General features: G+C 42.7%; 2 protein-coding genes across 4 annotated transcripts in view; both read right to left on the minus strand.

Annotated features, from left to right (window-relative positions):
- The window catches only part of usta (uronyl 2-sulfotransferase a), a 50,346-nt gene extending 47,530 nt beyond the window's left edge, over positions 1 to 2,816 (minus strand). Inside the window, exon 1 of the mRNA XM_034527951.1 lies at positions 2,252 to 2,816. Within this exon, the coding sequence (XP_034383842.1) occupies positions 2,252 to 2,483 (232 nt within the window). The 5' untranslated portion in view covers positions 2,484 to 2,816. The remainder of the gene's footprint in view (positions 1 to 2,251) is intronic.
- A 2,282-nt stretch (positions 2,817 to 5,098) lies between these two features.
- Positions 5,099 to 12,625, minus strand: part of sash1a (SAM and SH3 domain containing 1a) — a 63,958-nt gene continuing 56,431 nt past the window's right edge. For all 3 annotated transcript variants that reach the window (XM_034527957.1, XM_034527956.1, XM_034527955.1), the window contains 3 exons: positions 10,399 to 11,426; positions 8,465 to 8,596; positions 5,099 to 7,738 (listed from right to left, as the gene is read on the minus strand). In XM_034527957.1, coding sequence (XP_034383848.1) covers positions 7,478 to 7,738; positions 8,465 to 8,596; positions 10,399 to 11,426 — 1,421 coding nt within the window. In that variant the 3' untranslated portion in view covers positions 5,099 to 7,477. The remainder of the gene's footprint in view (positions 7,739 to 8,464; positions 8,597 to 10,398; positions 11,427 to 12,625) is intronic.

Raw genomic sequence — 12,625 nt, forward strand, 5'->3', positions numbered from 1 at the left:
CCTCTCCCAACCCAACATCCGACCCCTTTTTAGAATCCACCACAAAAAAAGAATTCTCAAAAGCCCAACAAATCCATCTTGAACAACTTTAATAAAAATGTATTAATTACTTTAACAGAGTGTAACATCTTTCAACTTGCATCCGTCCAACAGTGGAACAAAGCTCTCTCCCCTTGACCCTGCAGCATCGTTATTGAGCAGAGACTATTACTCACCCTATCCCCAACGGGGGTGCTACAGTGTGTTTGTGTCACTGTTACATAAGAACAACCCCCCCCCCCCCCCCCCCCCCCCTCTCTCGCTCTCCTTCTGAAGTCAATAGAGTATAGAGGAGTCAGTGTGTTTGACGAGGCTCAGGCCCTCAAGGTCTGTGTGCAGTGAGCTGCAGTGAAGATCACGTCATGCAGGTGGGCCCAGACACACGTTCATCCTCTGACGGAGGGATTCCTTGACCTTATGGGCCACGTGTGTTTGAGTGCTGGTGGATTATGACAAGTGCAAAAAATGTATTTGTTTTTGTTTGTCTGTTTGCTGAGGCTTGTGTGTTTGTATGTGTGTGTGTGTGTGTGTGTGTGTGTGTGTGTGCTAACACACATCTGCTTCACCCTGTATGATAAGGCTTTTGAGATTCAGCTGATAACTTAATCGTCAGTCGGTGTGTGTGTGTGTGTGTGTGTGTGGACACAGGTTATAGAGAGCATTCTTCCGAAGCAGAGTGTTCCTCAGCGAGGAAGTGAGCGGAAAAGAGATTACATCAGTTTTTTTTCTTTCTAAATGATATTTAGGCTGCTAAAAGTGAAACTGCATGAGAGTATGTATCTAGAGTCTGATCAGGCAATCAAGTCGTACTTTAAAGGAAAGTATTAACACTCTCAAAATAAAGCTACAACACTGACTTTTAACATGTGTAGAAGATATCTGTGTTGATGTCTTGCAACACTGGACCAATAATTGTTTAACAGCATGGTGCAAACGTGTGTCTGCATGCTTTTGCCGTACGTGTGTCTGGAACAGGAAACATATCTGACCCACAGGATTAGTGGCCGACTTGTTGAGTGACTCTCATTCTGTTCCAGATGTTTATCACCTCATAAAGGCCTCAAGCCCTCTGTAAGAAATAGGTGAGGGACACAACCTCTTTTTAACACACAGATGCACAGAAGCACACACACACACAGCTGGAGCCCAAGCTGTAGCAGTGACCAACATGTTGAGCATCAGCTGGTCATAAGTCAGTAGAGCAACTATAAACACACAAGCATAAACTTCCTTTTTTGACTCTCCCTACAGATTATCCCCATGGCAGACAGGAGCTGCTCTTTTTGTCAAAGGGATTGTTCTGCACTTTCTTCAGGTTATCGCCCAGTACAGCATGCCATCCTGACAGTGTCATAGCAGTGCCATATATAGTGCCACGTCATATCTAAACAAAAACAGATCTGTAAAGATGGTTCCCCTCAGGACACTCATATTTGAAATTGGAAACATATCTCGTTGATTTGAACACATTTGGCAACTTCCATCTCAGAACAAACAACGCCACGTGCACATCACTTTATCAAGTATAGGAACATCAAGCCAAAGACACAGAGCGCGCTTGGTTGTCTCCAAACATCTCACTGTCGCTCTCGTTCCACCGGTGCCATCGTGCGTAATGATGAGCGCCGTGTGGCTGCAGCGCGTCAGCTGGCTGTACAAGAAGAGCTGTCAGTCAGTCATCACCCAGGTACACTACGAATGTTTAACAGTTTCTGAGTAATGTCATCATGTTACCAAAATAGATCACAGTCTCGCCCCGGCAAGTCTGAACTGATATTATATTCAAATGGTGCAAAGGAGAGCGCATTCCTCAGGTTGTTGCTCTCAATTAAGTGCACTTGGGAAGGGGGGGGGGACCTTCCTAGATCGGAGGAATATAAGATATTTGGGAACATTACAATGGTAACTGCATCAGCCCGCAGTGACTTCACAAAGAGGTGTAAATATCATGAATGATGAGAGGGCATCAAGACGACTGCTTTCATTTCACCAAAGAGACTTTTGAGAGAGGTGCGAGCCTCAAGAATCCCCTTTTGGTTGTGGACATACTTTTCTTTACACGCCTAATCAAAGCAGGGCTCCCGGAAGTGCAGTGCAACTTGTGTTCAAAAGAATCCCTTTGATGATGATGATGATGATGATGATGATGATGATGATGATGATGTTGAAGCGCTTCTGCCAGCAGAGGAAAACAAAAAACAAAAGTTCTTACCGAGATACTGTCGGATGTCCAGCAGAATTTTAGGGGGTCCTCCGTTCAGCTGGTAAAACAGGGAGCCGAAACAGAAGAGGAACAGCGTAGCCATGCAGAAACCATAACCCCGCAAGGAGAAGCGCAACGGGATCGCAGAGAGTGCGCTGTACTTTCGGTTGTTTCGCTCTCGAACGTGGTTGGGAGTCTGCCCGTTGCTGTGAAGGGGGCTGCTGCTGAAATTCTTCATCATCTCCTCCTCACAAAGCGCCGCGGAAAGTCAGCCATCCGCATGTGGAATAAGTGAAACTTGTCGCCCCCGAGCACCATTCGAGGCGGACGCCCAGTTCCTCTCCTGGAGACGCGCAGGCACCCCGCTCTCCTCCACTGCCGCAGCCACGGGCTCGTTTCTTTGCGCACAACGTTCCGCTCTCGTCTGCGCTCGTCGGATGAGTGTTGCTTCCTTCCTTCCTTCCAGCCGAGTTAAGGGTCCATCCTTCTGCTCAGAGTCTTTTTTTTTTTGATGGGGGTGGGTGTCAGGTTACTACTGAACGTAGAAAGAGGAACGACTTCCACCTCACACGATTTGGTTTGGAGTGCAGCGCGTAAAACAGCGCCGCCCAGTGTTCGTGGAGAGCAAAGCAGTCGGGAAGCTTTCAAGGAAAAGGGTTCGATTCGTAGTGACCCGAGTCTTAAGCTAGGGCCTTGCCCAGTATAACAGCTCTGATAATAAAGGTATGCAGAAGTTTATTAATGAGTTGTTTAGACGACATTGAAATGCCATCAGTCAACACTATCATCCTTAGTAGAAACATCTAAGTGAAAACTGGTGTAAAGTGGTTATGATTCATAAAATGAGTGTGTTATCAAGGGGGATGTTTGAGGTGTGTTGAAAAGGAAGCTGTTGAGAAGCTGCTCACTTCTCATGCGTTTTTAAACTTTCTCTTCCCCCGCAGGCCAGCTGTAAGGACTTTACACTGAGCCATATATCTTTCCACTGCAGGGCCGAAACCCACCATTAGACTCCACCTGCACTCAGGAGGCGACACCAGTCTTTCAGCACGCTGACGGCCTCCACGAGAGGCTTGTGTACTTTCACTGGTGACGGCTGCAGGCTGGAGGAAACAATTTGACTAGAAAGACAACATGTAATAAAGGAGAGCACAATAATTATGCCTTGGCTTTTCCACAGGTAAGTGAATTGTGAATAGTGCATTACGGCATTTCGCAAGCTCGGCGCAATACGTGTGAATGCATTATGGGTTTATAGCCCCATCTCCCCTGCAGCACAGCAGTTTATTACACAGAACAACATGGATGTCAGTACGACCACTGCTGTACATCAGGCTTAGTCCAATCAGGACAACTGGCAAGAAGTTATTTGAGGAAACGCACACAAACACCAATGTTTAAAATGTAATAAACCCAGATGTGACATACAGCTTTTAGTTAATCAGTTCCCTGACTTCACTGAAGCTTGTACAATTACACAAACATCATGTTAGTGTATGTCATTATTATAAATAAAATAGAAAAATAAAAGGAGATGGAGAGAAATGAACCACATTTTGTAAAGTTAAATTGCACATTGCAACAAAGGCCACTGAAAGAGGCCATTTAATTGAGTTCAACCCTCCATAATAAGAATCAATAGGATTCTGTGCCAGGGGAATAAAACTAGCGGCTGCAAATCTAGCTGTCCAACACTAAAGTAAGTCAGACTTCACAAACCTTCAAAGAAACTACTGAAGTGACTTCTGAACTCCCCGGAGGACAACAAGGGAGAAGAGGATTTCACTACAAGGATCTATAAAAGTATGACAAAGGAATCTTTAGTACCATAATGTATATTCTCACTTTCCTCCGACTATATTCATCCACTGTCATAATTAAGTGAGCTATGATCAAGTTATAGAAAGGAAAGCTCCAAACTGATTCTTGGATTCTTGAAAGGATCTTTGCTGTAAAATATTGTGATCCCACAGATGAATTTGGGTGAATTGTCACCATACATTGTGTACAGACATAACTGCAGCCATGCAGAAGAAAGCGACACAAACCCAGACGGTCTTCATTTCAATAAGGTCTCGTCATTTCCTCCCGAGACTTTTCCAATTTGCTGAGCGATTGTATCTGTGGAAGACGGAGTCGTGACTCCTTTCTTTAAAGGCAGAGGGAACAAACCAGGCAAGAAACACAACACGGCTGTTGTGCTCGTGCTTCCTGAAGGAAAAGCTTGTTCTGTTATGTCCACTCACGGAGAGGCCAAACACCTGTTGGGATCGAAGGCATCCAAGTTCAAGTCAATTGATCCAATCAGGGTCCATGCTCTGGTGTGTACCTATTTGGGGCTTCTTGACATGAATAAGACTGGAACATCTCTGCGTGGTTTCATTGACAATAGCTGCACAGCAACAGCAGCCAGTCAGTCCAACTGAAAATGAGTTTCTAAACTCCTTGTTTTCAGTGAAGAGAGTACAGGGTTGTTATCCAGATACACTGCAGCAAACGCATCCAAATAAGGTCAGAGTTGTCTTCTATTTATACTTTTGACCAAACTGTAGAACATTAATAACTTAAGGCTAAGAATAAGAATGGCTGGTTTTATTATTCCTTTCCATTCCCGTAGCCCATTCACACATTTGAATTTTAAAATGTTATTAAGAAAGTTAACAGGCCAATGTCAGTTAACCACATGATGAAAACAGCCACTAGGGCTTGCCCACGCCTTTTCATTATAGCGGTGTGTGTGTGTGCATCTGCATCTGCGTGTGTGTGTGTATACTGTGTGTATAGTGAGAATCAGAAGATCAGTGTATGGCAAGAAACAGTTTTTATTATATTTCAGAATGACAAATAGTTATGGACATTACTTTTGTTGTTTCAATACACAAGCAAATCTGTATGGACAATCATTAGGTAGATGAAACCAAATAAAATAATTTGTACACATATTTTACAATACATACTGTAGTTCCTCACTGGCTAAAGCAATATGCATTATGCAGGAAGGTATTGCTATTCATATAGTACAGCTAATTACAATTGATGTGAAAAAAAAGCAAAAATAAGTTATTTAAATATCAATTACATATACAAAATGTGTAACTTCTGCTAAACATTTCATATATGGAATTAATGTAATTTTTTTTTTTTTATAAGACTGCAAAAACAAACTGGAAGTGAGTAACTGGAACAGTTTAACCCGTTAATGGTTATCAAACTTGGCATTGGGAACTCAATACTATAATAAAATACCAGCAAAACCCACCGAAACCCTTTACAATACCTGACAACAAATGTCCATTTATGGACCCGTGAACAAAATGTAGCCAATTCTGCCCATAAAACAGCTAGATTCACCCTCTAAAGTGCATTTACAGTGTCAGTATTTTTATTCTTTACACCATCGCTTTCTCCGAGCACCACTTTTGATTGAAGAGAGAAAAGGCATCAAACATCTACCTATCAAGTGCCCACTGCAACAACAAAAAAAAGGTCTTCTAATTTTAGCAATAACACTCGGGTAAACTTTTTGTAATATGAACACCATGGAATTAGTCTTTAGTTCAGTTCTGACTATGAAAGATAGAACGTTACTGTTAGAAATAAGAGGGGTTAAAAATACAAATGTTGGCTCGTTTTCATGCAGAGTGCGCAAATGAAAGAGCGATGACTTTCTGGCTGTTTGCGGTTTCTTTTCTTCATTTTTTTTTGTAACAGGCTGACCCGACGCAGTGTTTCCCTGATTTACTATTTAGTGTCATTGTGTATGCCGAGGTCAGCGTTTCACCTGATATACCTGCTCCTACCATCCGTCCTCAGTGTGTTTGAGAAAAGTCCCAATTAAGAATTTCAGACCGACATTGATTATACAGCTAAAGTATAATGTGTTGAAAAAGTCCCAAACCGCTTATTATTCAGCTATAAATCTAATTCCTCAAACCAACTGTAATCAAAGTGTAGACAGTCCTATAAATTCCAGATACGACAGGCCAGATGTTCTCCTCCCGCAACCCTCTGCATGGAAAATGTACACTGTGGTGCGTCTGTGGTTTCATCATCTGAGCTTCACAACCCATCCCAAGGATGTTTTGTGGTCCATGTGTACGCTTGAAATGAGCTGTGTGTGTGTGTGTACATATTTCAAATCTCAATTATTTCTCAGACACATTCAGAACAAAAAAGGCTTGCACCTTTAGCACAGTTCAGCCCCATAATACACATATGTTTTATTTGATTAAGCTATTCATTCGTAATGGTAAGGCAACTTAAAATGTGCTTGCATACACTGGGAATGTTTTGTTTCTGTAAAAAGCTGAGTGTTATTACTCGAGTGAAGCAGAGCTTTCTGTAAGACTTGTATTAATATCGGCGCAGGGTGTGCATCCAAGATATGCAGTGAAATAGGACAGACAGTATAATATGAAATATAAAGGTGTGACGTCAGCCGTTTCAGCTTAGAAATGACAGAGCTGGCCTCAAAATAAGGCAGCAACATTCAAAAGGCAAACACACATGTTGACAGATAAATCATTTAAAAATGAATATATGAATAATTCTATAATACAGAAACATTATACAAAATAAGCCATCTTAAAACCACCAATTATTCATAGTTTGGTGTATGTATTGAGTTTATTAAAAGTCCAGATATTAAGTGAATTCTGTCATCGTCATTATGAACCTATTAGTGGGAATGCAACGCTTAATACGCAGTAAATCACTTTGGCCGAGCTACTTCCTTAAAAGACCCACAGATAATGTTGCCGTGCCACAAAAGATGAAAATGAAAGCGCTTATGAAATATGCAGGAAGTAAACCGTCCTTTCTGTATTTAAAAATCATCCATCCTACAAAAGAGTGTGCTATCGTCCTTCAAGGCAGATCAAAGTCTTGATTTCAAGACGTTGGCGGTGTCTTCAGAATGGGAGCCATCCCACAGTGAGTCTACAGTCTTTTTTTGTTTTTGTTGTTTTCTTTTTAAAAAAGGCATCTGATATCTTGTCTTGGCTGTTAGGAGAAACTCCTCAATGCCGTAAACATTTGAAAAAAAGAGAAAGAGAGAAAATCAGAGAGCGGGGAGGCTCACTTGAAGTCACATGCGAGACAGGAAGTACTGTGGTGCTGTGGTCACTGGTGTGATCCTCGATTCCTGTGGCCAATTAGTCTTTGGCCACCTACTGACCGTGTATAAATGAGACGGTTGCTGACCAGTGAGTTGACATACGGGCTCCACCCACACGGTTAGGACTGCACCGCTCTGTGCGAGCCGACCAATCGCGCCTCGCTGACCAGCCGGCGAGCGTGTCTCTCATCCCGCACGCCCGCTTCCCGCACGCCGCTCTCCGTTAACAAGGCCACGCGACTCAGCGTGTCGACTCCCGCCGCCGCCAGAGATGTGGCGTACATCGGCAGGCCGATGGAGGTGAGCCAATCAGAGACCGTGTTGATGTTACCTGAGGGCAGAGGCTTTCGGCACATCTCTGTCAAACCTCCAGAAGGAATCTGAGTGACGAAATGGGACAAAAAGAAGGCATTCGTTACGGTGGCTATTATGAAGATGTCACATTGCGGGATGTACAGAGGGATTTGTGGTGTAAAAATAATTACAAAGTCATCTATAACGTGTAAGTTTGTTTCGTCCTTTTTTGGACGTGCACAGTCGTGGAATATTATCTAGTTCCGGTTTGACTCGTCAAAGTAAAACAATACAACTTATATTTCCGGTTTGTCTTGTCAAAGTAAAATACAACTTATTGACGTGGTGTTTCTTTCTTATTTGGAAAAGGATCCTTTTTAAAATTGCATTTATTTATTTATTTAAATTGTCTTTAAATAATACTTCAAACCTGTTTTTATTATTTTTTAAAGTGTAAGAATGCAGAATCAGCTGAGGGATGAACCTTTAAACTAATCTTCAGCCTGAGTGACGCCACGTACTGTGAAATAAAACAGTTATCTTAACCGTTATTTATTATTACCCAGTTTTACACCCACATTTAAAGTGATAGACTTCAGTAAGTCTAGAGTTTTCCCTTCTGAAAGTGGATCACCACATTCACCCAGCTTTGTTAGCACAATGCAGGTTAGAGGGAGATTACGGTCTCACAACTGGCCCTTTTTTTCCCAGCAGGCAATTGTTACTTTCTAGGACAGCCTAACTAAGCATTTATGTGCTCTAAAAAATGAATTGATATGAAGTTGTCATGAATATCAGTGCCGTTGCCTTACAGCCATGCGGTGTTGTTTCCGCAGCTCTTTGACGCGGAGCTGGTCCATGGTGGAGGCCACGTCCTTGCCAGGCTGCTCCAGGTCTTCAGAGTAACGCTGCACAAGCGGCTGAGGGATGCCACACCTGCCGTGCTGGAGGAGACGAGACGGGAGACATTAGACGTGACTCTACTTTATAAATAAAAACATGGTTTCAATGAAGAGGATCGTACGTCAGAATCTGTAAGCATCAGAAGGCAGTGGGTAGATAACCAGTGAGCTGGGCGGACACACAGGATACTTTTGACTTATTACAGTCATTATGAAGACAGAGATCTGGTTGTTCATGAATGAATGAATGGCATCAAATTACTTCTCTAAGAACATCTTCTGGCAAGGTAATGAGCACAATTCTAAAAGGAGTCAGAGAAATATGAAACGCATAGATTGAGACTATTAATCAAACTCAGGTCCGCTCTGGCTTCTACACAATACATTACAAATACCGTAATCCCTATTTTTACTGACACCTAAAGCACAACTGTTTTATGTTTTGTCCATTTCTGCTATTAACGTGGAGTCATATCTTGTTTTGAACTAACCCATGGGAACATATTTTACGAGCAGTAACAATGTGAGGAATAAAACCGAGAGCTCTGCTGAACTTCTTAAAGATGTTTTCTTGTTCTCTCTCTCTCTGGACAGTTGGCAGGTTTCCAGCAAGGCTCGGTTTTGGGGATCAAAGGGTGGGTGGAGAGAAGAAGTGATCTCTCTGGAGAGACTGATGGAGAGCAGGTCATGTACAACACAACCTGGACGGCCTGGATTAGACGGGGGCCGGATGCCTTGTTGTCACCAACAATGAACACGTTTCAAGATGTACAGGAATGAGGTTTTCTTGTCTCTTGTCATGCTTAGAGCTGGATATTGTTCTTAATATAAGATTTGGCATCTTTTTTGATAGCTTAGTTTTAAGAATATCAACATGTATTTTTTAACCCAGAAATCTGCAGATTTTCTAATTTATACCAGCACATACCTTATAAAGCAGTGGATAAAAGTTACGAACCAAGCTACTTTTATTACTAGTTTTAGATGCTAAACTCTATGGAAACATTTAAGCTGGTAAACATTTCAGTTTGTACTCAAAAACTTACTGATATTTGATACCAAGTAGCCAACTTATTATCATCTTGTTTTCCTGCCAGTATCGGGGGCTCCACCATGTGAAAGGGCCCAGCCTGGGGTCTGGCAAGGGGCGGAGGGTTTTATAACCCCGTCTGCCTTCAGTAAGACTGAGCCCATAAACTTAACAGTCTGAACCGCATCATAGTGAGACTGAGTCCAAAGCCTATTGTGAACACAAGCGCGCGCGCACACACACACACACACACACACACACACACACACACACACACAACACACTTTAGACTCCATTGGTCTCTATTTTTAAACTAAATGAGTCCCAACGCAAAACGCTGGTGTTTGACTGAGTAATTCCAAGCTGCAGTCAAATTATGACTGAGTTAAGCAAGGCATGTTACGATGCTCGACTAAAAGAGCCTGACGCCAGACCAGAAAAGCCCAGAAGTGTTTTGGAGCCCCATTTTCACATAACCGTGGAATTAGGACTACGATTTTGTTATGCTTTGGTTATGATAGGTTTTTTAATAGAATTCCTCACCTCATCTCATCTCTATACCTTAATGTGTGTGTGGTTGGGTGTTTATTTGAATTATCTTTCACAGACAGATATTATGAAAGTTGTGTATAACAAGTTCAGAATGAAGAATTACTGATGAATCGACTTTGGAAGTTACTTTGACTGAAATGTCATATTGCCAGCATCTACCTGCGGCGCATCTGTGTGCTAATGGATCCGCAACACAACCTAGAGTCATGCCAAATATTGTCTGTGATCTCATTTTTCTTGCGTTTAGATTAATGATACTAACCTTGTCAGAGTAGGGCTCCTCCGTAAGATCGATGCCCTCGGCCTCCAGCCGTTGTTCCAGGAGGGTGAGCAGGTCAGGACTCATCTTGGCATGGGAGACCTTCCTTGCAACAGCCACCTTGCCCCCCCGGTCTGAGAACCACGGAGGCTGCACTGCTGGTGGAGTGTCGGACTCCTCGCTTATGGATGAGGCGGGTGAGGTGGCGCAGGGGCTGGTGGGGTTGCTTGGGTTCTTGGCAGGCAGAGCTGGGGCACCGTAGCCGGGACTGCGAATTATAGGGCTACTGGGATGAGAACGGGGGAGGGAGTGGGTGGGAGAGGCAATAGGTGATGGCGAGGAAGGCAGGGAGAGAGGGGGTTGACGCAGGCCGTTGGCGAGTCTTCCCTTTGACTTCTTGGCAGGAACAGGAGGAGGGACTGGAGGCTTTTTGGAGTGACTCCGGATGACCCTCTCCCCACTCGCACTAGAATCAGGGGGACTTGAAGAAGGACTGGAGAGGAGCTCTGGAGGGTTGGAAGACTGGGTGGTATGAGAGGGCCGGAGAGGCAGCACGGAGGGCACGGGTGGTCTGTTGGCCCTTCCTTTTGGGCTTACTGTTGGAGTCCCATTCTGAGCTGGGGAACCATCATCTCTACAGACCTTGGTGGGACTACTGTTGTCCGATTTGGGTCCTTCCTTGGTGAGTTTAAGCTCCACACCTAGATTCTTCTGCTCATAAGTCTGCTCATAGTGCAGATCTCCCAGAGAGTGGGAGCGTTTCCAGGGTTCAGTGGGCTGCGGGGGTCCATCCAGGTCCTCACAGCTGCGACTGGCTGGGATGGGGGACCGTCTTTGGGTTTTGCGCAGACCAAGTAGGTTGAAGCCCTTCAGTGAGGGTTTGATGAAGAAGCTCTTTGGGAACTTTGTGCGCTGGTTCTTGCTGTTCTGCTGCAGAGCCTCTGTTGAAAGGGTCATGGGCAGTGTGGGGTAGTCGGGAGACTGGAGGCCTGCCGAAGAACGACTGGACCGCGAAGCCTTTCTGCTCTTACCTGCAAAATGAAGACATGTATCCTCTTTTAGTAACGACACATTTCACAGTTTACCATCATTTGTGAAACTGCTATCGAGGAACATGTCATTTTTACATTACATTACATTTACAACCGTCAAGTCAGATCCATATTAACCTTCAAAAATCAAATCCATATTAATAAACGCAGAGTCAAAAGCAGAGTAATGTTTAGAAAAGAAGGGGGTCAGTGCCAATGAAATAAGATTAAGCTGTTTGACTCATGACAGAACTGGCTGATTTGTTGTTGGCATAGCAGCAATCCCAAAATAAAGATATTTGGACAGGTAATTCAGAAACCTGGAACACAAGCAACTTACCATCTATCCTCTGGCTTACAGAGCTAAATGGATGGATGAATGGATGGGTGCCACATAGTGTGGCTTGCTAAGGAGTTTAAAAGGGTGAGATGCCAGAAAGATGTTTAATAGAATGGAATCTTGTAAAATATCTTAATGATTCTCCGAAATGTCTGCCCAAGTTGCCGGCACTTAACATCACAGCTCTGTAATACCATGGTGAGGTAATAGCTATGTAATAAACAGGTAACAATTAACTAGTACACCAATTATTTAGTAATAGTTATCTAGGTAATAGACTAACAGTTACGTAACAAGGGGCCAAAAACAAGGGTTGTAATGGGGAAACATGTAAAATCAGGAGATTTATATATGCTGACTGTCCAATAAAACACCATTCCAAATTATTTTGTCAGTGACTTCTGTTTCGCTAATGCAATCATAGATAGTATAGCAACAACATCAGTGTCTACTATGATGTGTTATATAAACGCTGAAATATAATAAGAACAGTATGTAGACTTGATAAGTAGACTTAAATAAATTTAACCAAACTGATCAAAATGGTTATAAAATAAATTAATTGTTTATATTAAAATAAGAGTGATAGTAAATTGATACATACATGCACGTAGTAATGATGAGTGAAAGTTGAAGAGGAATAATTACTAGAGGGAAACTGATCACATGTACGTTAAGCAAGGTAATTTCATTAAAAGAGCATTCATTCAGGGCTCTACAGCGACACTTTATTCCCCAAAAAGAGAACGTTTGAAAGGTTTCATGTAAATTTAAATCAAAAGTTTTCTCTTACCAATTTTCTAGACTTATACATATTTAAAAATATCCATTGCTATACAGTACTATTTTAATGTTTTTA

The sequence above is a fragment of the Cyclopterus lumpus genome, chromosome 24, assembly GCF_009769545.1.
Source record: "Cyclopterus lumpus isolate fCycLum1 chromosome 24, fCycLum1.pri, whole genome shotgun sequence".
In the NCBI taxonomy this organism is placed as follows: Eukaryota; Metazoa; Chordata; class Actinopteri; order Perciformes; family Cyclopteridae; genus Cyclopterus; species Cyclopterus lumpus.